At 49.2% G+C, this 22,027-nt stretch overlaps 2 protein-coding genes and 2 pseudogenes across 3 annotated transcripts in view; 1 reads left to right on the top strand and 3 right to left on the bottom strand.

Moving 5' to 3' along the window:
- Positions 1-22,027, bottom strand: part of LOC134491907 (zinc finger protein 91-like) — a 362,387-nt pseudogene that overhangs the window by 81,349 nt on the left and 259,011 nt on the right.
- LOC134492034 (zinc finger protein 208-like) overlaps positions 1-22,027 on the top strand; it is a 216,664-nt pseudogene that overhangs the window by 61,705 nt on the left and 132,932 nt on the right.
- LOC134491912 (zinc finger protein 420-like) overlaps positions 1-22,027 on the bottom strand; it is a 40,049-nt gene that overhangs the window by 6,776 nt on the left and 11,246 nt on the right. Inside the window, exons 2-3 of the mRNA XM_063295972.1 lie at positions 780-900; positions 493-575 (exon numbers count right to left, since the gene is read on the bottom strand). Coding sequence (XP_063152042.1) covers positions 493-575; positions 780-900 — 204 coding nt within the window. The remainder of the gene's footprint in view (positions 1-492; positions 576-779; positions 901-22,027) is intronic.
- LOC134491944 (zinc finger protein 436-like) lies at positions 14,002-20,381 on the bottom strand. 2 transcript variants are annotated; one of them, XM_063296034.1, is made up of 6 exons: positions 19,893-20,381; positions 19,526-19,643; positions 19,247-19,329; positions 17,598-17,724; positions 17,435-17,503; positions 14,002-15,891 (listed from the first exon to the last, which is right to left on the bottom strand). In XM_063296034.1, exons 1-6 carry the CDS (start codon positions 20,364-20,366, stop codon positions 14,855-14,857), a joined length of 1,908 nt encoding a protein of 635 aa, XP_063152104.1. In that variant the 5' UTR covers positions 20,367-20,381; the 3' UTR covers positions 14,002-14,854. The 2 variants fall into 2 exon arrangements, with proteins under 2 accessions (XP_063152104.1, XP_063152105.1); XM_063296035.1 differs by having other exon boundaries at positions 17,435-17,500.

Below are 22,027 nucleotides of genomic sequence, written 5' to 3'. Positions count from 1 at the left end.
AAAGAACAGAGATCTGGCCTGGTTTGATGGTGTTGTCTCAGCAGGTCACAGCACCTGGCCTTTCGGGGATGGGGCTTCTTATGATTTTGATGGGAAGTGACCAGGAGATGCCAGAGATATCGGCCAGATTGGGAAGCTAAGAAACATACCCAAAAAAGGCAAGAGGAAGCCACTTTCATGCTGTTGCCAAGAAAACTGCATGGATGTTTCCATGAAGACAATGGGAGTCAAGTCAATGTAATAATTTGATTTGCAGGCTGGGGTGTTGGGTGATGAGGCTTCCTGAATCCAATCTGAGATACCCTGAAGGTCATATCTTAGCCATCTATGATCCATTGAGGTGCATGGTTTATCTGCCAACATTCTGGGGGAAGTCTGACCCAGTTGCAAACCATTCATTCATTCATTCATTCATTCAACAAATTTATACATGCAGGTTAATGAACTGTAGGTGTCCTTACAGCAAATCTTAGTTGCTGAGGCTTCTCCTACCTGAGCTGGAAGCTGAATTCCTGTTGCTGCTCCACCAGAAAAAGGGTATGTTTCAAGAAGTTCAACTGATGTTGCACAGTCCCCTACAAAGGTGATGGGAGTGCAAGAAGAGTTTTAGAACATATTGTTAACAATTTCTGGAGTAGCACAATATAAAGCACCTTCTGGACTGAAGTTAATCCTGAAAAACCAGTTCCTGAAGATGAAAGAAGTCAGACAGCTAGAATTCCTGAAGAAAAATATCAGAGGTCTAATGTCTAGGGAAGGAAGAAGGGATGGTCACTTACCTGGTGAGATATCTTGAACTTGTTCCTCCTGGGAAATCTCCCCAAAGAATGTCCTGTGAGAAGGAAGTGATGGATCCTCCTTTGCTTTGGGAACATGTGGATCCACCTCACTGGAACTTCCCTGCATGTGAAGACCCAAAAGAAAAATTAGGCGGTTGGCTCATGGGAAAGAGGATTCTCATCTTCACCCACAGACAGGCCATCCCCACCATCTCTAAGTGGGGAGGGAGGAATTTTTTGACTTTCCACCATCCTGACAAATTGTCTCAAAGACACAGTGAAATTTTCTTGTATTGGGAATTCAAAAAAATTCTGGTGGGACTTTTTGGAGTAAGCAGGAATAATGTTCCCTGTAGGGTGACACGTCCTCTCACCTGCTCCTCTTTGTCCTCGGCCTGGCTCAGGAGGAAGCCTTCGGCCAGGGCCACCGCCTGGGAGCTGGTCTCGGCTCCACACTCCCTCACCCAGTTGGCCATCTCCAAGGGCAGGACGGCCAGGAACTGCCCCAGGAGCACCAGGTCCAGCATCTGCGCCTTGGTGTTCCTTTCTGGCTTCAGCCATTGAAGGCAAAGGCGGTGGAGGTGGCTGCAAACCACTCGGGGTCCCTCGGCCTCCAGGTAGCAGAATCCCCTGAACTGCTGGCGCTGGACCTCCCAAGGGAGGGTTCCTTCTTCCAGGATCTTCTGTCGGGTCTTTTGGCCACGCTGTTCCCAGCTCTCAACTGGAGCGTCACAAAGTCCTTTACCTGCTGCATCTTTGGCCTCCATCTGCTCTCCTGAAGAACCAAAAGCTTGGAAGGCGCGTCCTGGTTCTCGGAAGCTGCTGGCACCGAAAGGACCAGACCTGCGGGAAGAGTTGGGGATCCCCATCAGGGGCCGCGTCCCTCCCCCCACCAAGGAAGCCCCCCTGGGCCTGCTCTCCCCCCTCCCTCCTTCTCAGCTCCCCCGCCCGGCAAGGCGTGGGCAGAGGGGCTCCCAGCAGGAGGCTCTCCAGCCCAAGGGGGCTCTGGCCGATCGGGGTCCCTCTCCCAGGCAGGGAGGCGGCCCAGGGCTCGTCCAGCTCCCCAGGCCCTCCCTCCCCGGCAGCCCCCAGGCCCCTCCCCGCCTCGGAGGGGGGGCGGCCCCAGAGCAGCAGAAGGGGGCTCCTGGCGAGGGCGGGCGCTTTCCCCTGCCGGCGCAGATCCCCAAGGCGCCTTCCCGACCAACCTCTCGGAGGATCCGGATGGCAGCGCCGCTCCTTCCTCGCTCCGCTCGTCGGGGAGACGCAGCCCGGGATCCTCCCTTCCCGACGAAGCGCCCTCCCGGGGTTAAAGCCAGGAAGTGGGGCGCCCTAGAGAGGCGGGGCCGCCCTTCCTGCCGCCGGGCCCAGCGCCGCCTCTTCCTGCTCCTGCCGCCGCCGCCGCCGCTCCTCCCGGGCTGCAACATCTGGCCAGCGGCGAGGACCGCCTCCTGCCGGGTCCTTCTGGCCACGGGCGCCTCCGCCCGCAGCTTGGCAGTGCGGGGGGCGCCGCGTTGCCGATGGGGACGCGGGAGACGGCCTCTTGGCACCCGGGAAGGAGGCGGGGGGGGCGGCAAATCCTCCCGCTGCTTCACTTTCTGCGGGAGTGACCGTGCGACTCTTTCCCCCCAGCGGAAGGTAACCGTCGTGATTAGAGGAGCCTCCCCCCGTATCCCACCGATCGCGGCATTTGGGCACGGCGGTTTTGGCTCCCCGAGTGGGGGCGGAACGAGCTTTTCCTTCTTTCTGCTTTCTGACGCGGTCGCTGCTACATTGTTCGCGCATTTGTCAAACGTGAAAAGGCTCCACTTTAAAAAGGAAGGAAGAGTAGAGTAGCAATATTGAGAATAATGAGAACGGCCCTTTCAGGAGTTTGACGGGATTTTTGCGCTGTTGGAAAAACAAGTTATTCTGGGGTCTACATTTTCCTGTTTCGTTATGTGCCATCAAGTCGTTTCTGACACCCAGCGACCATCTAGATAGGTTTTCTCTAAGGTAACCGGTCCCCCATCTGTCCTTTCAGCCTCCCGAGGGCGCCCCCAGGGAGCGCCTCCCCCGGGCTGCTGGGCATCCCCTTCTCCTCTTGCCCTCCACCTTTCCCCACCCCAGAGCCTTTCCCAGAGAGTGGCTCTTCACACAGAGCGTCCGGGGGGGGGGTGTAATTTGAGCCTGGTCGTTTGCGTCTTGACTGAGAACTGTGGCTGGGTTGGTTCGATGACCCCCTGGTTTGTTTTCTTGGCTATCCATGGCATTCTCAGGCGTCTCTGCCAGCACCAAAGAGGCTTGCGGTATTCTGATCCTTTCCCTGGTCTCCTCCTGCGCAGCATGAATTGATGCCTCCGCCATTGTCACTGAAGTGATCTTCTGCCTCCAACAGCTTGCTGTATTGGTGCTGCCCAATGGCGGTGCCTGTCCGTGGGCAGCTGGGGTGGCCTCCTCGCCTTGGGTGACCCTGCTGAGAGTACGGACTCTTGGCGTATACTCCTGATGTTATTCGGTCGTCCCTCCCAGGAACACCCTCCGCCATGATGAGGCAAAACAGCAGGACTGGGTGGTGGTGGTGGTGGTATTAATTCTGTCTTTCACCCCACACTCCCACCCCCCACACTCTTGTATTAATTATCTCTTTCACCCCCCACTCCCACCCCCCACACTCTTCTATTAATTCTCTCTTTCACCCCACACGCCCAATTTTTATGCTTCTGGACTCTCAAAGGTGCTGCAGGAAAAAGCCACCAGGGGGTGCCCTCTGCAAAGCAACTGCGCCTTCGGAAGCCAAATGAGCATGCGCAGGGAAGCGGCCCTTCTCCAGGGTGCGTCCCTCAGAGGTGGGGACAGGTTGGGCAGAAGCGAGGGTCCTTGCCAGAGTTTTACCTCTCTAGGCAGGAACACTCTCTCCCTTTAACCCTTCGAGTGACGATGCAAAGAGAGGTAACTGCAAGTGGACTGTATCTCCTAAGGTGCAAAGAGGGCCATTCGGTGCCTTGAGTAAGAATCAGCAGGGACAGCGCTGCACGCCACAAAGGGGATTAGCCTGATGGGTCTATGTGGAGGCTTATCTGGAGACCCTCCTAAAGATGGCAGGGGAAAACTCCCAGCCTGCAGACCAGAGAGGGGAGGGGCTGCTTTAGGGAAGCCCTCCCGCTCCCTTGCTTAGGGGCTTGGGGGGTCCCAGGAGGAGGGGAAGGCTGGAGCTGCAGGAGGGGTGTTTCTGCCCTGGAAACTTGCGAGCAAGCAAACAAGGCTTAGGAGGGGGTGCAGGGACCTGTGGATCTGGAATTGGCCTCTGCTCTCTCCAGCTGGAGCCCCCTTTGCTCCCCACCCTGCCTGAGCCTTGCAGAGAAGGAAGGAGGAATGACAGATACTGGTGAAGTCTTTCTATGCTGGAGGGAGCAAAGAGGGGGCTCCATCCTCATGGAAAAGGACCCTGATGGGGAACCCCAACTCTTCCCACAGGTCTGATCCTCCCAGCGTCAGCAGCTTTGGAGATCCAGGAGATCCCTTCAAATTATCAGACTAGAATCCTCTGGGATCATTGGGGGGAGGAATCCAGGAATACTTGAGATCATGAGATATCTGTGTGTCAGCACTTCATGGTAGGCAAAGTCAAGAAACAGGAACAGCAGGATTTCTGGAATCGTCTTTATTGTTGTAGTTTGATAACAGATTCTTGAAAAACTGTCAGAGTTCTCTCTATTATATCTTATGCCAAATAAAATCAGGGTGGGATTGTTTTGCATTGCTTTCTCATGCTTTCTTTTTTTCTCAGACAGGAATTTTTTCTGAAACTTCCCCCTTAATGTTTCATTCATTCATCCCTTCCCTGTTCCCAAGGCCAGGTATACATTCCCTCATATTGGTTCAGGTTATGATTACATTATGAAAGAGAAGCCAATCATGGCAAAACTGGGAAGGAAGGCTCAGATGGTATGGACACGTCATACAAGGCAAAGAAGACTCGGTGGCGGGAACAGCCATGCGCCTGGACCCTGGTGGCCAGCGGCCCCGTGGTAGACTCAAGAAACGGTGGATGGACCGCATTTAGGAGGATGTGGAATGCGTGAACACCCCTGAAGATGCCTTGGACCGAGCTAAATGGAGACGGATATGCCGACAAGCGGACCCTGCCAGAGCACGGGAAAAACACTAGGAAGAAGAAGATGAAGGAGAAGTAAAAATTGCTCAAATTTTTAACTCAATTTTTGTTTTTAATTTAATTTAAAATTTGCTCTAATGCATAAGATTAATTTTCATTTCTGTTCTGCATTAAGATTTTAGTTTCTCTGATGTTTGTTGTATCTATGTAGGCTCAATTATTGTGTGTGTGATGTTTCTTAGGGAATGTCTGAATAGCAGATTTATCACACCTCCTCATGTCTCCCAAATTTAGATTCTCCTTTAGTGCTTTAATGGAAGATTCCTTTAAGGTAACATCCTGAAATGTGCACCTGTAACATTTCAGCTAAAAATATTTGCTTTTGTGTCAGGCATGATTGCTGGTGACTCCATGCTCATTTTGGGTGGAGACTCCTTTCACCTGCTCCCTCAGAAATGGAGGGCCCCCGAGGGACCGTTCCCCAACCTGGCGCTTCCTGGGAGCCATCGCTGGAGGTCTGCCAGTTTCTTGGCGACTCGGCGACGGTTTTGAGACACAAAAACCACCTCAGGACTTAAAGGCTCAGGAATCAGAGGCTCCTCCTCAGGAAGGGGGCTCCCTTATTTCACATAGGTGCCAAAGCCATTGATAATACAGTAACTCAAATTTAACCCTTAAGATGGCGAAACATTGGATTTCATTTCCTTTTACCAAAGATTGAGGTCTTTGGCCTCAAAAACACCCTGAAATGGGCACCTCACAGCTGAGGGCTTGACAAGATATGGGCTACACAGGAAAGGCACCAGGCCTTGAAAGTAAATTTGCGATCAATGGTCCCAGATTTTATAGCCGGGAAACAGGATCAGAATAAACAGGGAAGTGAAATTTGCCAAGGGAGACGTTTAGTCATTCTCTCCCAGAAGATGAACCTCTTATGTTATAACCCAGGTCTCTCAGCTCTCTTTCTTCCTGAGGAAAGAGAGATAATAAATGCGAAGGAGATAGAAACTCCTGGCCCTCAGAGTTGGGCAGCCTCATTGTTCTCTCTGAGGGAAAAGGACAAAGCAGGAACTTCTCCATCTGAGAGACGTTCAATCCCTCCACAATGGTCTCTTCTGCACCTGGGAGACTCTGGGCTTTATGAAGGAGGATGAAGTCAATGTTGGGAAGAAAATTCGACCAAACTGGAGGGCACATCAACCATCACCCTCCTCCTCTGGCCTTCCTTGAACCTTGTCTCTGCTAAAGGAGAGACGAAACGTGCTCCATCCAAGAAGCATTTACAGAGCTGGGTCAGGATGATGCTAAGAACAGAGTTTTTGGGTGGACTGAGCCCACAGCTTTCATGAAGCACCTTCATGAATGGAGGGCTGGTCCTCCACACTGACGCTCCCTCTGAGATGCCTCGGGTGGGTGCAGACGTCCCCTGTGGCCTGTGCTTTGGAGTAATGGCACCAAAATGCCATGTGGGCTCCTGCCTTTTTGCATCCCCTGAATGGTGGACATTGGAGGTGCAATCCTGAGGGATTTTCCTTGCAAGGGGGGATGCCGTCTTCCTTTCCACCCTTTGAAAGAGTCTGCAGGGAGACCCCTACGTATGCCCATTGGGCTGCTCCCTTTTGGGGTGAGTGATGCTCTGCACCACACTCTTGTGGTCATTATTCTTGCTCCATTAGTGCCTTTTGCACTCTAGGAGAAAAGCTCTGTACTTGCATGCTTCCTCACTTTCTTTAGAAGCCTATAGGCCACTCCTGTCAACCAACTCTGAGTGGTGTGCAATTGGGGGTTAAAACATATACATACTAGTCAAATATTAAAACTGAAAATACACACTAGATACAAGATGTGCAGCAGGAACCAAATAGTCCAAAAAACACCACTGAAAATGTTGCTTATTGAGAGGGACAGTCCAAACAGTCCTGTCCCCAAGGCTGGGTGAGACAGCCAAGTCTTCACCAACTATCTGAGGGCCAGGAGGGAGAGAGCCATCCAAATATTTGGGGGGACACTGTTCCAGAGGTGTGGAGGCAGCAAAGCATTTACGAGTTAGAAGAAGGAGGGAGTCTACTGGTTAGAATGGCCAAACTCCAGAGAGTATCCCCAGATTGTCCTGCACAAGCTCACTTGCCTTTTGAGCTGGAAACCAATGGACATGCAATTGTTTTGCAGAGGGCACCACCCATTCCTCTCTTTCTGCAGTGTTGAATGAAAGCAGGGCTGGACATCCCCCCCCCCCAAAAAAAATCCATTGGTACAAGGATCTTGAAAATAAGGAGGGGTGGGCAGGAGCAGAGAGAGGGGATTAAGACAAAAGACAAGCAAACAAAAAGCTAAACAAATATGAGAGCTGTCCTTATCATCCCCACTGCTCAAATCTTGAGTTTGGCCAGTCTCATTCAGAGACAGGGAATGGGGATGATCAAGGGACTAGACATGTGGTCTTAGAGGAGGCATGTGTAGCCTTGAGAAGCCTACTGCAGGGGAACAGAATAGGACTGTTCAAGTACCTAAGAATGAGAAGGTCCAGACCTGCTCGCTTGTTGCAGAGTGAAGAACTCAGAATAATGGATCTAAGTTACAGAAAGGCAGATTCTGATTAAGTATCAGAAAAATTTTCCTAACAGAAGCAGTTCAACAGCAGACAATGACCCACAGAGGCGGTGAGTGCCCTTTCATTGGATGTGTCCAAATAGAGGTTGCAGAACCATTTGTGGGGGATGCTTGATTTTGAATTCCTGAACCGGGCAGGTGGGAGCTGACGACCTTCATGTCCCCTTTCAACCCTTCTTGCATTTCTGTGAAATGCACAACCCACCCCTGATCCAGAATAAAACCCAAACTTGATCTATCCCTGTATGGATACTGTGCTATTTGCCAAAAAACAGGCATGCCTTGGATCTTCAGATCTGTGAAAAGATTTTAGGGCCTGTCTGAGCATCCCACGTTAACAGAAGTGTCCCATTATAGCGTGCAGATACCAAGGTGCTGATGGCCTGGAGAACTTCTAATCAGTTATTAATGCTTTTTAAAATTAATACACTTGATCAAATCAGATCCTTGAATGGGGACTGGGCTAGCAATGGTTACTTGTCTGCTGTTTCCTTTCTCCTTGATTTAAAAATATCCCTGAAATATCAGCAACTTGGGAAAAATGGTCACCTTCTTGTTTGCCTTCATGAGTCACAGGAAATGGCCCTAGATGAGCAGCTGTCCCAATCTAGCAAGACTTTCCTTTTGGATATTACTGAAAGCAAAAAGAACGGAAAAAAGTGATCGCATCCTTGATGTGTCTACTAAATTAAGATCTGACAGTAATCATGTGTAGTAGGAAAAAAAATGGTGTTAAACAAGACATGTAAACTACCCCTTTTCCATACTTACTTTCCCAGGGAAAAATGAACGTCAGCTCAGCTATAAGCATTTAGACCAAGAATGTAGACAGGGGCACCAGGAGATGGGAACAGGCCCCTGAGAGGTAACGCCTGGGAAGGTAACACATCAACGGCAACTCTTATTCAAAGAACACAGCCTTCATCTGACTCATTGTCATTGTAGCATCACTCTCATTACCTCATTACCCATACCTCATTAACATGTATATCCAAGCAAATGATGCCACTATAGGGTTAGGGTTCGCTTCGATTGATGCCACTATATCCAATCATATTGATACTTTAAATTGCGTAACTACATCCCACTTTTCTTTGACTGCCTTCTGGTGCCCTAACCAACCATCTGTTTCTCAGTGGAAGTTTTGTGCCAGTCTCTGATTTAAATGAACTCTTGGGGCAATTCGTGAAATTCATTGCACACATATTAACAGTACACAGGTAAGCAGAAAAGCACATTAAAAAATAATCGTAACAAGTGCAGTTCACTTTACTGAAGAAAGAAACACACATTCACACTGAAAGGACATTAAATCCAGAAGAATTTTAGTGTTTCTAGAAAACAGTTTTGGTAACTTAGATGGTGTGTTTAGTGGTATGGCAATCTAGAAAGGCATCCAAAATTGGAATCGAATCTTCTTTAATTATAGTATGGTCAACTATCACAGTATACAGATGTTGAAACCGGCTATCTACTTGCTTGAAACACCCCGAGCTGGACCACACACGTCCTGAAGTGATGTACCAATCAAAGATTATGTGCCACAAATCTATGTTGACTCTTCGTGGCCACATAGATTTTCTCCATGATGAAATTTCTTCAACTTTTAGGTGTCTCGGTGGCATATTCACTGTTGCTGTAATCAAGTTGTCCTGGTTGTCCTCTCTCCTTCCACTTTTCCAATCAAAGACTGGGTTATCAAACAGCAACCTACTTCATTGGGTAAATCTTGATCAACAAACAGATTAAAGGACGTCCTAATTAAAATACCAGCACCTCTTTCTTACCTCAAATAAATACATTCTAACCTTGACATTTAATAAAATCTATTTGCCACTGAAAGAATGTAAATCTCCTGGAAAAAGGCAATGTCAGTTGACCCTCCCCCTTTTTCAGCTTAGCTAATGTTTGTCAACATTTAAAAGGCAACTATAATTCTTTCAACATCTTATTACAAATGAAACTACCATAAATAATTACGATAAATATTAAGAACAAAAAACAATAATGGGACTCTTCAGGAACTCCAGCTGAAAAAAAAATATAAGGGCATAACTATTCATCAAAAGACAGAGAGATAGAGGCAAAGAAAATTAAAAAATAAAAGAAACCCCATCTCTACAACGTACACTTAAAATTGAGTCAGATTAGATTTAGCCCTAAAAAGACTCAGTCTCATTTAGGTTAAATTAGGGACTGACCAAAAGCAGAAAATATATTTGGTTTTGAACCTGAAACAAACCATTGTGTTCTCCAAGTCCTGTGGGTTGGCCTTGGTTCAACAGAAATAAAGTGATTGTTCTAAGTTTGGTCTGAACAAAATTCAAGGAATGCTGGAGCAATTTCATGGGCTGAATAGGATAAGGTTGTCCTCACCATCCTCTCTCTGTCCCCTTACAGCACAGCTTATCCCACATGATCTTCCCAGCATCTTTCCTCCCTCAACTTCCCTGATTTCCATGGCTTTTCCTCTCTTAGTCCACCATGAACATCTTTTGACCAGAGTTGCATTTCAGTTGGCATTCAGAACGAAACAAACCTATTTTGTTTTGTATACAGTACAGACTAATCAACTAATCAACAAGTATCAACACACCATTGGAACCTGGAATGTAAGATCTGTGAGCCAGGGCAAACTGGATGTCGTTATTGGTGAGATGTCAAGATTAAAGATAGACATTTTGGGTGTCAGTGAACTGAAATGGACTGGAATGGGCCACTTCACGTCAAATGACCACCAGATCTACTACTGTGGACAAGAGGACCACAGAAGAAATGGAGTAGCCTTCCTAATTAATAGTAAAGTGGCTAAAGCAGTGCTTGGATACAATCCAAAAAATGACAATGATCTCAATTCGAATTCAGGGCAAGCCATCTAACATCACAGTGATCCAAATATACGAAGCTGAAGTAGAGCAGTTCTATGAGGATCTGCAGCACCTACTGGTCAACACACCTAAAAGAGATGTTATTTTCATCACAGGCGACTGGAATGCTAAGGTGGGCAGTCAAATGACACCTGGAATTACAGGTAAGCATGGCCTGGGAGAACAAAACGAAGCAGGACATAGGCTGATAGAATTTTGCCAAGACAACTCACCCTGCATAACAAACACTCTCTTCCAACAACCAAAGAGACGGCTTTATACATGGACTTCACCAGATGGACAACACCGAAATCAGATTGACTACATCCTTTGCAGCCAAAGGTGGTGGACATCTATACAGTCGGTAAAAACAAGACCTGGAGCTGACTGTGGTACAGATCACGAACTTCTTCTTGCACAATTTAGGATCAGACTAAAGAGATTAGGAAAGACCCTAATAACAAGGCAGCAGGAGACAACGGCATCCCAGCTGAACTGTTCAAAATCTTCCGAGATGATGCTGTCAGGGTGATGCATGCCATATGCCAGCAAATTTGGAAAACACAATGGCCATCAGACTGGAAAAAATCAACTTATATCCCAACACCAAAAACGGGAAACACTAAAGAATGTTCAAACTATCGAATAGTGGCTCTCATTTCACATGCCAGTAAGGTAATGCTCAAGATCCTGCAAGGTAGACTTCAGCAATTCATGGAGCGAGAATTGCCAGATGTACAAGCTAGGTTTAGAAAAGGCAGAGGAACTAGGGACCAAATTGCCAATATCCGCTGGATAATGGAAAAAGCCAGGGAGTTTCAGAAAAACATCTATTTCTGTTTTATTGACTATTCTAAAGCCTTTGACTGTGTGGACCATCACAAATTGTGGCAAGTTCTTAGTGGTATGGGGATACCAAGTCATCTTGTATGCCTCCTGAAGAATCTGTATAACGACCAAGTAGCAACAGTAAGAACAGACCACGGAACAACGGACTGGTTTAAGATTGGGAAAGGAGTACGGCAGGGCTGTATACTCTCACCCTACCTATTCAACTTGTACGCAGAACACATCATGCGACATGCTGGGTTTGAGGAATCCAAGGCTGGAGTTAAAATCGCTGGAAGAAACATTAACCATCTCAGATATGCAGATGACACCACTTTGATGGCTGAAAGCAAAGAGGAACTGAGGAGCCTTATGATGGTGAAAGAAGAAAGTGCAAAAGCTGGCTTTCAGGTTGTTGTTTATTCGTTTAGTTGCTTCCGACTCTTTGTGACTTCATGGACCAGTCCACGCCAGAGCTTCCTGTCGGTCGTCAACACCCCCAGCTCCCCCAGGAACAAGTCTGTCACCTCTAGAATATCATCCATCCACCTTGCCCTTGGTCGGCCCCTCTTCCTTTTGCCCTCCACTCTCCCCAGCATCAGCATCTTCTCCAGGGTGTCCTGTCTTCTCATTATGTGGCCAAAGTATTTCAGTTTTGCCTTTAATATCATTCCCTCAAGTAAGCAGTCTGGCTTTATTTCCTGGTTTGATCTTCTGGCAGTCCAAGGCACTCTCAGAATTTTCCTCCAACACCACAGTTCATCGATCTTCCTTCGCTCAGCCTTCCTTATGGTCCAGCTCTCGCAGCCATATGTTACTACGGGGAACACCATTGCTTAAACTATGCGGACCTTTGTTGTCAGTGTGATGTCTCTGCTCTTGACTATGTTACCCAGATTTGTCATTGCTCTCCTCCCAAGGATTAAACGTCTTCTGATTTCCTGACTGCAGTCAGCATCTGCAGTAATCTTTGCACCTAGAAATACGAAGTCTTTCACTGCTTCTACATTTTCTCCCTCCATTTGCCAGTTATCAATCAAGCTGGTTGCCATAATCTGTTTTTTTTGAGGTTAGCTGCAAGCCAGCTTTTGCACTTTCTTCTTTTACCTTCATCATAAGGCTCCTCAGTTCCTCTTCACTTTCAGCCATCAAAGTGGTATCATCTGCATACTTGGCTTGCAGTTAAACCTCAAAAAACCCAAGATTATGGCAACCAGCTTGATTGATAACTGGCAAATGGAGGGAGAAGACGTAGAAGCAGTGAAAGACTTCGTATTTCTAGGTGCAAAGATTACTGCAGATGCTGACTGCAGTCAGGAAATCAGACGACTTTTAATCCTTGGGAGAAGAGCAATGACAAATCTCGGTAACATAGTCAAGAGCAGAGACATCACACTGACAACAAAGGTCCGCATAGTTAAAGCAATGGTGTTTCCCGTAGTAACATATGGCTGCGAGAGCTGGACCATAAGGAAGGCTCAGAGAAGGAAGATAGATGCTTTGGAACTGTGGTGTGGAGGAAAATCCTGAGAGTGCCTTGGACTGCAAGAAGATCAAACCAGTCCATACTCCAGGAAATAAGGCCAGACTGCTCACTTGAGGGAATGATATTAAAGGCAAAACTGAAATACTTTGGCCACATAATGAGGAGACAGGACAGCCTGGAGAAAATGCTGGTGCTAGGGAGAGTGGAAGGCAAAAGGAAGAGGGGCCGACCAAGGGCAAGGTGGATGGATGATATTCTAGAGGTGACAGACTCGTCCCTGGGGGAGCTGGGGGTGATGACGACCGACAGGAAGCTCTGGCGTGGGCTGGTCCATGAAGTCACGAAGAGTCGGAAGCGACTAAACGAATAAACACCACCACAGACTAAAATGTTTTGTTTTGCACATCCCTGGGTTAAACTAACTCCATCCAATCAACCAGTGGTTTTGAGGTTACTTAATATTCTAAAATCAAGGCGAAGTCCTGGAGATGCTGCAAAAACGGGGCTTCTCTAGGCATGCTGTCTCTATCTCTGTTTTGGTTTTCAGACACATCCTCAGCTGCACTCAGGTGATGTAAAAAAAACAAAGCAAAACAAGTAGATACGGGCAGGAAGCAGGTAATTCCCTGAACGTGTCCATGGCAGATCCATCCCGAATCAAGCCATATGGACTTTTTCTTTAAAATTTAACCGTTTGGATGAAAAAAGGAAGGGGGTCAGGAAGCAGAAGCTCCCTCCCCCCTTTGCAGCAGCCGGGAGAACAGCTGGAATGGCTCTGACTGTGCAGACCAAGTCATTTGTGATTACAAACTGCCAACACGCGGTAGGGAACCCACAGACCGCAAGAGAATACTTGGTTGCGTTTTTCGTGGTACATGCGGGGTGTGGCCTGTCTGGACGTACATGATATTTTCCTTCCTGTTGTTTTCTATCTTTTTCAAAGTGTAGGTCTCCCAGATTTGTCTGGGAGTCAGCCAGCCTCTAACTTTAAAAATAATAAACAGTTGTAGGCATTATGGGAACAGAGCCAAAGGATGAAAAAAGTTTTTAAAACCCTTATTTCCCTGACACGGACTACATTCTTCGCGACCTCTTCATACACAGCCTCCTACTAAACACAGAAAGGCGGCAAAATTATTTCACCGCTGCAATAAAATGCCTGTTTAAAAAGAAACCGCAATAAAAAAGAAACAAGCATAAATTGTGCGTCTGCAATCACAGAAAACTCTACAAAAGAGATCACACCACTTTAGAAATAACAAGACTACAATAAAGCACAGCGAGTCGGAGTAACTTTTGAGATATTCCAAAGACTCATCGACGGAGGGAGGGGTCTGGTTAAGCGACCAGGAAAAAGCGCGTTGACATTTTATTATGAACTGATGCCAGGTTCAGGGCAGATCTAAGAGTAAACCTCTCCCAAAGAGGTTTCAACCCAAGTAGACAATAAAACCTTCCACAACTGGAAGAAAGATCTGAGATTGTTGGATGGTGAATGTTGCAGGAATGAGAATCAAATATTTCGGATTCTTCTCCTTCACCAACAGTGTGTCGTTTGAAAAAGTCTGCCAATTACCAACCACCTGCTTGGTGTCATCCTAAGATTTTGGACAGATCCCATTTAAGCCTTCCTGTTATCTTGAGCAGACCTCAGATCCTTGAAAGATATCGTAAGGAAGTCTATAATAATCCGTCAAACACAACAGGGGGAGGTGAACAGGCAACAGTAGAAGCCACACTGATGTCACATACATCATTTGCATGACAACATTGATGAGGGTGACGCCCCTGGCTCCACCCATGAACATCTATGGGAAGATGAATCCTTTCAAATTCTTACTTATGTCTGAGCTGATGTTTCGTCTAACACATTTGTCATAAAAAAAGAGCTTTCTGGAAGCCCCCGGATGAGATCCCAAGTCAATCACAGAACATAATTGCATTCTGCAGTTCTGTTCTGGATGGCTTCCAGTTGACCGATCCCATTCTCTGCCTCATTCTTTACAATACAAATGTATCAGCCAATTATTGGGAAAAAATTGATTGAAGCTATAATTGTTTTTCAAGTATAACCTGAGTTTCCACCCCAGATGTTGCTGGCAGAGAGGACCACAAAGTCTCTCTGTTCTTCCATTACGTCTCTTGGATTAGATTATTCACAAACTGCCCCAGACCCTGAAAGAGACAACAATCACCGGTTTCCGGACCAAATAAAGGAGATCAAACAATTGTCGGGATACAAAGAGAAATAGGAGCTCTCAAAGTGAGCTGAAGTTTCTCCAGCCAAGTCTCCATCTTGGCTGGACGCCGTGTGGGCGCTTTCATGCTGAGTAAGCTGCTCACTGTATTTAAAGTCCTTTCCACACACTAAGCACTGAAACGGTTTCTCATCGGCATGAGTCCTTTGATGTGAAGTCAACTGATGCCTAAGAGCAAAGCGCTTTCTGCACTCCAGGCATTCATAGGGTTTCTCTCCTGTGTGGATCCTCTGATGCTTATAAAAGTTACCGCTCATCCGGAAGCTCTTTCCGCATTCCACGCACGTGTAGGGTTTTTCCCCCGTGTGGATCGTTTGATGCTTATACAGGTTACCTCTCTTGCTGAAGCTCTTCCCACACTCCAGACATTGATAGGGCTTCTCCCCGGTGTGGATCCGTTTATGGGCCGTAAGGTTACTGCTCTTGCTGAAGCTCTTCCCACACTCCAGGCATTTGTAGGGCTTCTCTCCGGTGTGGGTCCTCTGGTGCGTATTGAGGCTTCCGCTGTTGCTGAAGCGTCTCCCACACTCTGTGCATTTGTACGGTTTCTCTCCCGTGTGGATACTTCGATGCTGGGCAAGATGCTGGCTGCGGCTGAAGCATTTTCCACAGTCGGCGCACTGAAACGGTTTCTCCCCTGTATGGATGCTTCTGTGCTGAAGGAGATGCTGGCTGCGGCTGAAGCACTTTCCACAGTCGACACACTCATAGGGTTTTTCCCCCGTGTGAGTCCTTTGATGGACCGTGAGGCTGAAGTTCTGCGTGAAGCTCTTTCCGCACTCCAGGCATTTATACGACTTTTTTCCTGCATGGGTCCTCTGATGAGAAAGCAGGTGGCTGCTCATACTGAAGCTCTTTCCACATTCTAAGCATTTGTAGGGTTTCTCCCCTGTGTACGAACTCGGAAGCAAATTATGGTCGAAGAACATCAGAGGGGGTTCCACGTACTTCCCACTGTTCTGCCCATCACCTGGAGAGAAAAAAAAAATAGAGATTTAAAGCAGAAATAGAGAGGATCATTAGAGAAGAAGCCCCCTTACCTGCATCTATATTTCTGCATTTCCAAGCTCCCTGCAGCTTTCCTAGGTGTTTTGTTGGTTTGCTACTTCACAGGGTTTGCATCCTACACAATTATATAACTCTGGGCTGCGCACAGCAACAAAGAAATGCATAAAAAGCAGGAGAACAGCCAGGGGTCCCATCATGGACCACTGAAATAAAATAACTGTCACAACCAAAACCACTGCGAGGCCCACCATACCTCCAGGGGGCGGCCCATTCCAACATGTGGGACCTATGGAATGTTGTCTCCTCTGCCGTGAAATGTAGGATGGCTTTTGAATATGCTACCAGTTCAGACAACCTTTTTAGGTCCAATTTTCACTTGATTTTAGTAAAGACGCATTTCCCCCCCCCCTTTCCTACAACACACAGTTTTCAAAATACGATGTAATGAGGAAATGTGTACGGCATGGGGACAGAAGGGAAAAAACTGCAATAAAATTAAGGCCCAACTGAAAAAAAGTTGCCTGCCAGCCATCGGTCTAAATTTGCCCAGTGAGAAGAACGGCTGGCAAAAAACATGCCGAGATGACTGCAGGTCCAATCAAAGCGAATCTGCAAATCCATATTGCGTGAGAATGAATCGCTGAAACAGAATGTAAAGCGAATTCCTCACTGGTTCCAAATGCAAACCGACTCACCAGTAGCCCAGTACGATTACGGGCAAGGATTTACTCTGAATTTATTTTTGTAAGACTGAAATAGCCCAACAGAGTAAAATCTCCATTTTAGCAGCTTCCATTTAGATGCAACAAGCCACATCTGAATTCAGACCGGTGGTCAGACAACGAATACATAAATACATGTTGTGACACCAACATACATTCATCTGGACGAAATGAGCCCCATTCCCCCCATGTTGCCTGTAAAACTGAGTTGGACAACAACCCGTCTTCTCCAAGAGAATCTCAGTTTATAGCCATTGGCCTTTCAAGCACCTTCCCCCCAAATGGGATACTAGCGAATGCTGTGAGTGCCTGCTGGGTAGATGTCACGAATCTTTAAACACCACGAAACTGGAATGAGCGAGTGGCGGAACTGCCAATCAAAAGCATGGCACTGCAGGATCACCTCCTTGCAGCCTGCGTCGCAGAAAGAGGAGGGAATCAGAGGATAGGTATTGGGATCCATAAATCCCCGGAAAAGGGATAAGCCAAATGGATCCATTAGAGATCTGCCAAGGTTAAAGGGTTTTGAGAACAAATAAGACAACCACACCCACAACCAGGAGGGTACGTGACAGGAACAGCTCTACCAGATGGGCAGCCGTTCTGCCACTGATGTGCCAGGAAATTAATGCATTTGAGGGAACAGGCAGAATCATCAGGTAAAACTTAGTTCTGCCTGAAAGTAATGGATCTGTTTCTCTTGACAATATTAAAGGCCATCTGACAGATTCCCCGAGGCACTTTCTCCCCAAAACACTGAGCAGGCTCCTGCTGATCTCTTACCTTCTTCAGAATTCCAGAAGAACGGATCTTCTCCTTCCAGCCAGGAGACAAACTGTGGTTTGGGCACTTCTTGGAAGAAGCAAGAGAGAATAATTACTTCTGACTAGAAAATATTTTTTCTCAACTATCTGAACCCGAACCCAGAACACAGAAGCTCCCTTACCCAGAGAGGCCACACTTCTAGCATTCTCCAGCATGACTTCCCCATGGAGGGCCTTCTGGTTGGAATCCAGAAGGCCCCACTCTTCCTCAGTGAAATACACAGCCACCTCCTCAAAGGAAACAGGACCCTGAAAAAAGAGAAGGTCCCCTACTTATAGACAGGTCAGGAAGGATGTCCAAGAGATATCCAGCTGGCATTTTCTGCAGGACGTAAGAGGAGAAAATGGGCAGAATCCACAACTTATTAGCAACTTAACTGATGCTGCAGGACTTTCAACACCATTCAGTGAAAGTAACCACACCATCCTTCTGGATCAATTGGCAAAAGGACCTTGGACACAACACAATTGGGGGCCTCCAGTCCTTGCTCACAGTTAGAGAAGGAAAATGTGGGGAATTCTTGACTGACCATTAGTCAATGGCCTGTGATATCCCCTGAGGGCCCCATCCTACCCAAATTCAACAACTTTTGTGAGATCTTGAGGTGGCTCTATTATTGTTGTTAACACGTACTGTTCTCTCTCAGCCTTGTGATTTTTAATTATTTTTTTTAATCACCATTTTAAAAATATGTTTACTGTTTTTTAACTTCGTTGTACACCACCCAGAGTTACTTTTCATGAGATGGGTGGCCATATAATTTGATATATAAACAAACAAACAACTTACTTCATGGAACTGCTGGATGGTCACATCCAGGATTGAACAAATTGCCATCGATCATATTGATTAGATTTATATCCTGCCTTCCATTCAGGAGCTCAAAGCAGCATATGTACCACTCCCTTCCAACCCAGCGAGGTAAGCCAGGCCAGGAGAGAGTGACAGGCCCAAAGTCACCCAGGGAATTTCAGCGGCCGAGGAAGGACTAGAACCTGGGTCTCCCCATTCTTAGTCCAAAACCTTCATTATCACCTGCATCACCCTGGCTGTCAAAGCAGATCTAACCCGGCCCAATTCCTGATTCTTGGGATTCCACAGAAACTGCTTGGGGTCAGGAACCTCTTGGTTCCTGGCTGGGAGCTAAGAAAGAGAAGCTTCTTCTATCATTCTCAAAGGCATTCTGGCCAGGCAGAAGATTGCTAGATCCTGTTTTGCATTGGAATATCCTAAAAGCGGTTTATGGTTATGAGTTCTTCAGCTTTAGCGCTGGTCTTCCTGTGCTATTCCTACTGAAGGTGTTGTGCAAGGTTGAAAACAACAACACGGTGGTCTGTTCAAAAAGAGGATAGGAGAGTCTTACAGAATGTCAGTAAACAAACGAACATGACTCTCCCCACGAACCTCTTAGGAGTGTATCTGTAGGGTTTTCTCCTATTTTATTTCGGCAACATTTCAGGGCACAACAATTCCAGAAGGATCTTGACAGGTGAAAGCATGTTCAGAGGAGGGTGGCCAAAGCAATACAGGGACTAGAGAACATGCCTTAGGAGAGGCTGAAGGCACTTGGATGTCCAGTCTAGGGGGGGAAAGACTGAGGGGAGCCAGAGTATCAGGATGGATGACCACCTCTCAAGAATGGCCTCACTGGTTTTCCTGCACATTGCAGTGGGTTGAACTGATGACCTCGGCGGTCTTTTCCAACTCCGTATTTCTACGATACTCTGTGTCTTCCAAGGTAGGCTCGACTGAGCCTGATCTTTTCTGTACCTGAGCTGAAGGTTCAGCTTTTCTTTCTGCTCCGTCACAAAACTGAGACATTTCACTGAACATCAGGGAAACGGTTCTGCCCACTGTGAGGGAGAAAAACGTGGAGAAAACAGACATTTAAACCAAGAATACATTCTGGGGGAAGGGAGAGCACCACCTTACTCAGGCAGGGCGAATGAAATTATTATACTAGGTGGGAGAGGTATTCTAGGCATCACCGTGAAAGGAGAAAGAAAAATAAAGTTGGGATTTGTCTTCAGAGGAAGCGTTCCCTCTTACCTGGTAAGATCTCTTGACTTTGACTCTCCTGGAAGCTCCCACCCAAAACTAGTTCCTCTGGGGGACTGGAGAATTCCCTGCTTGCGGTCACCTCCACAGAGGGTCCCTCTCCCTGAAACTCCAGAGAAAAGTAGAAAGAACCAGTGTGATGGGGGGAAAAACTCACCCTCAGCCCACCAAGACCGTCAAGGATGCTAAAGGAAAACTTGGGCTTCCCACATCTCCTGGGCAATAATCCAGAAGGGTCAGTAGAACCATTTGCTAAAGCAGGAGAAAAATCTCCTCCTCTCCTAAGGTCCAGGACGGCACTGAACGTTGTTTTCCCTTGTTACCACCCCTTCAACCCGACAACACGGAGGTCTCTCACCTGCTCCTTCTGCTCCTCCGCCCGGCTCAGCAGGAAGCCCTCGGCCAGGGCCACCGCCTGGCAGCTGGTCTCGGCTCCGCACTCCCGCACCCAGCGCTCCATCTCCCTGGGCAGGACGGCCAGGAACTGCTCCAGCAGCACCAGGTCCAGCATCTGGGCCTTGGTGTTCCTTTCCGGCTGCAGCCACTGGCGGCAAAGGTGGTGGAGGCGGCTGCAGAGCCCCCGCGGCCCCTCGGCCCCCTGGCCCCCGAAGCGCTGGGCCTCCCGAGTGAGGGCTCCTCCTCCTTCCAGGACCTTCACCCTGGCGCCTCCCCGGGACTCCCCGCGGCTCCCCGCCAGGACGGCCTGGAAGCCACCGGCTGCCCCCTCGGGGGCGGCACAATCTGCCCTCACCCTCTGCCACCGCTCTGCCCCTGCCCCTGCCCAGCAAGGGAGCCGGAGACGGCCCGGATCTCCAAAGCTACCCCCGTCCATCGGGGCAGAAGGGCACGGGCGGCAACGGGCGCTCTCAGACGGCTCTTCTGGGCAGGGGACCCTGCACAGCCGGGGCTTCCTCTCCAGGTCTAAGGCGGAGGAGGGGAGTCAGACGGGGCGGGCGGGCGGGGCGCGGCTTCCCTGCCTCGGAGGGCAGCCCTCGGTCTGAACCCCTCTGCGGAACGACCGGGCGGCGGGAACGCCCCGGCCCTGCGGCCACCCTCCCCTCCCCTCCCCTCCGCCGGGCCCGCGCCTAGCACAGCGCCGCAGCAGCAGGCGGCCCGAGGGGCCCGAGAGCCCGCGGCGCCCCGACGGCCGTCGGAGGGCAGCCTAACGCACCGGGCTCGGCGGCGCCCTCTAGTGGTCCGCCAGAGCAGCGCAACCCCGGTCAGACCGCCGCTGAACGGACGCGCCCGCCCGCCCGCCGGGCCTCCCTGCCGCGCGGCCCCTGCAAGCCGGTGGGCGAGCGCGGGACGCGGCGTGCGGCCGGGGGCTTTTGCCGGCCCCCCGCCCAGCGTTGCCCGAGCCTCGCGGGTGGGGCGCGCACGCCCAGCTGGCCCTCCCCAGCCTTCCCCGGGAGTGGGGGCGAGGCTCCGCAGGCCACGTGACCCTCCCCTAGGGGGGCGGGCGGAGGCGGCAGCCCGCCGGTGTTAGCCCTTCCTCCCCCAAAGGGGGCGGTCTCGGTCGCGTCGCCTAACTGCGGCCGGCCTCGCCCGGATCAATCCTGGCGCGCGCGGGCTGCGAGGGGCAGCGGCGTCGGGCCGGTGGAAGCATCGGGGGTCTTCCGCTCCGCCCCGCGGGAAAATGCTGCGCGAATCAACGGCGCTCCGTGCTGGCGAGGCCGAGCTGCCAAGGAGGGGGATGGGGTCGCACGGAAAATTACCGAAAAATGACTCGGGTGCTTTTGAAAGGGCCCGGAGTTGCGCAGGGTTGCAACAGCGCCCCGCGCCACGGCTTTGGTTCCGCAGGTGCTGGCGAGTTGTCGAGCGCATGCGCAGCCCCCCGCTGAAGCTGGGGGGCTGCCCGTTCCTCGGGTTTGGCGCGGGGAGCCCCCTAGCGGGCGTTTTCTGCAATGCCTGCCTGCTCCGCAAGGGCTCTCGGGCGCCGCCACGGCTGTCCGTGGGAAGCGCCGGCGGGAGAGGAAACGTGATGTGGGGAGGCCGCATCTGGGCTGCAGAAATCCCGGCGAGCGCTGCAAGGCCGCAAATGATGCCCAACCTTGGCGCTTTGCTGTCCTCTGGATATCTGCTTCCTGGCTCTAGTGGGAGGGACAAGGAGCGACGGAGACTGACAGACCATCATAACCCTTGTGTTGATGCAAGGGGAAAAACTGCAAAGTGCAGCGTGTCAAGTACGTATTATTAAAAGTGGCACTCATTCCTGGTGAGCCAACAGTCACATCCCTGCAACTGTCTTGGCAGCCACAGAAGTGGCTTTCAGGACCTTCGCAATTTAGTAGAGATTTTGGCTTTCTGGTGGTCTCCCATCCCAAGCATTTTTTCCAGATCTGGCTGACTCTGAAGTACAAAAGCTAAGGGCTGGTATTGGGGGCAGGAATCTAACAGTTTAGACCAGTGTTCCTCAACCTCAGCAATGTTAAGATGCGTGGACTTCAACTCCCAGAATTCCCCAGTTGGAATAGTAGGCAGTATGGAGAAACA

The sequence above is a fragment of the Candoia aspera genome, chromosome 2 (genome assembly GCF_035149785.1).
Source record: "Candoia aspera isolate rCanAsp1 chromosome 2, rCanAsp1.hap2, whole genome shotgun sequence".
In the NCBI taxonomy this organism is placed as follows: domain Eukaryota; kingdom Metazoa; phylum Chordata; class Lepidosauria; order Squamata; family Boidae; genus Candoia; species Candoia aspera.
Note: the sequence above shows the minus strand (reverse complement) of the source record. Positions and strands in the feature narration are given on the sequence as shown.

Bases quoted from the DNA above. Each gene is read 5' to 3' on its own strand.
- LOC134491944 (XM_063296034.1), bottom strand. From the start codon at position 20,366: ATGGACGGGGGTAGCTTTGGAGATCCGGGCCGTCTCCGGCTCCCTTGC. The intron at 17,504-17,597 runs GTAAGGGAGCTT...GCTTCTTCCAAG, and splicing joins TAGAAGTGTGGCCTCTCTGG to AAGTGCCCAAACCACAGTTT. The intron at 15,892-17,434 runs GTAAGAGATCAG...TTTTCTCTCCAG, and splicing joins CTTCTGGAATTCTGAAGAAG to GTGATGGGCAGAACAGTGGG.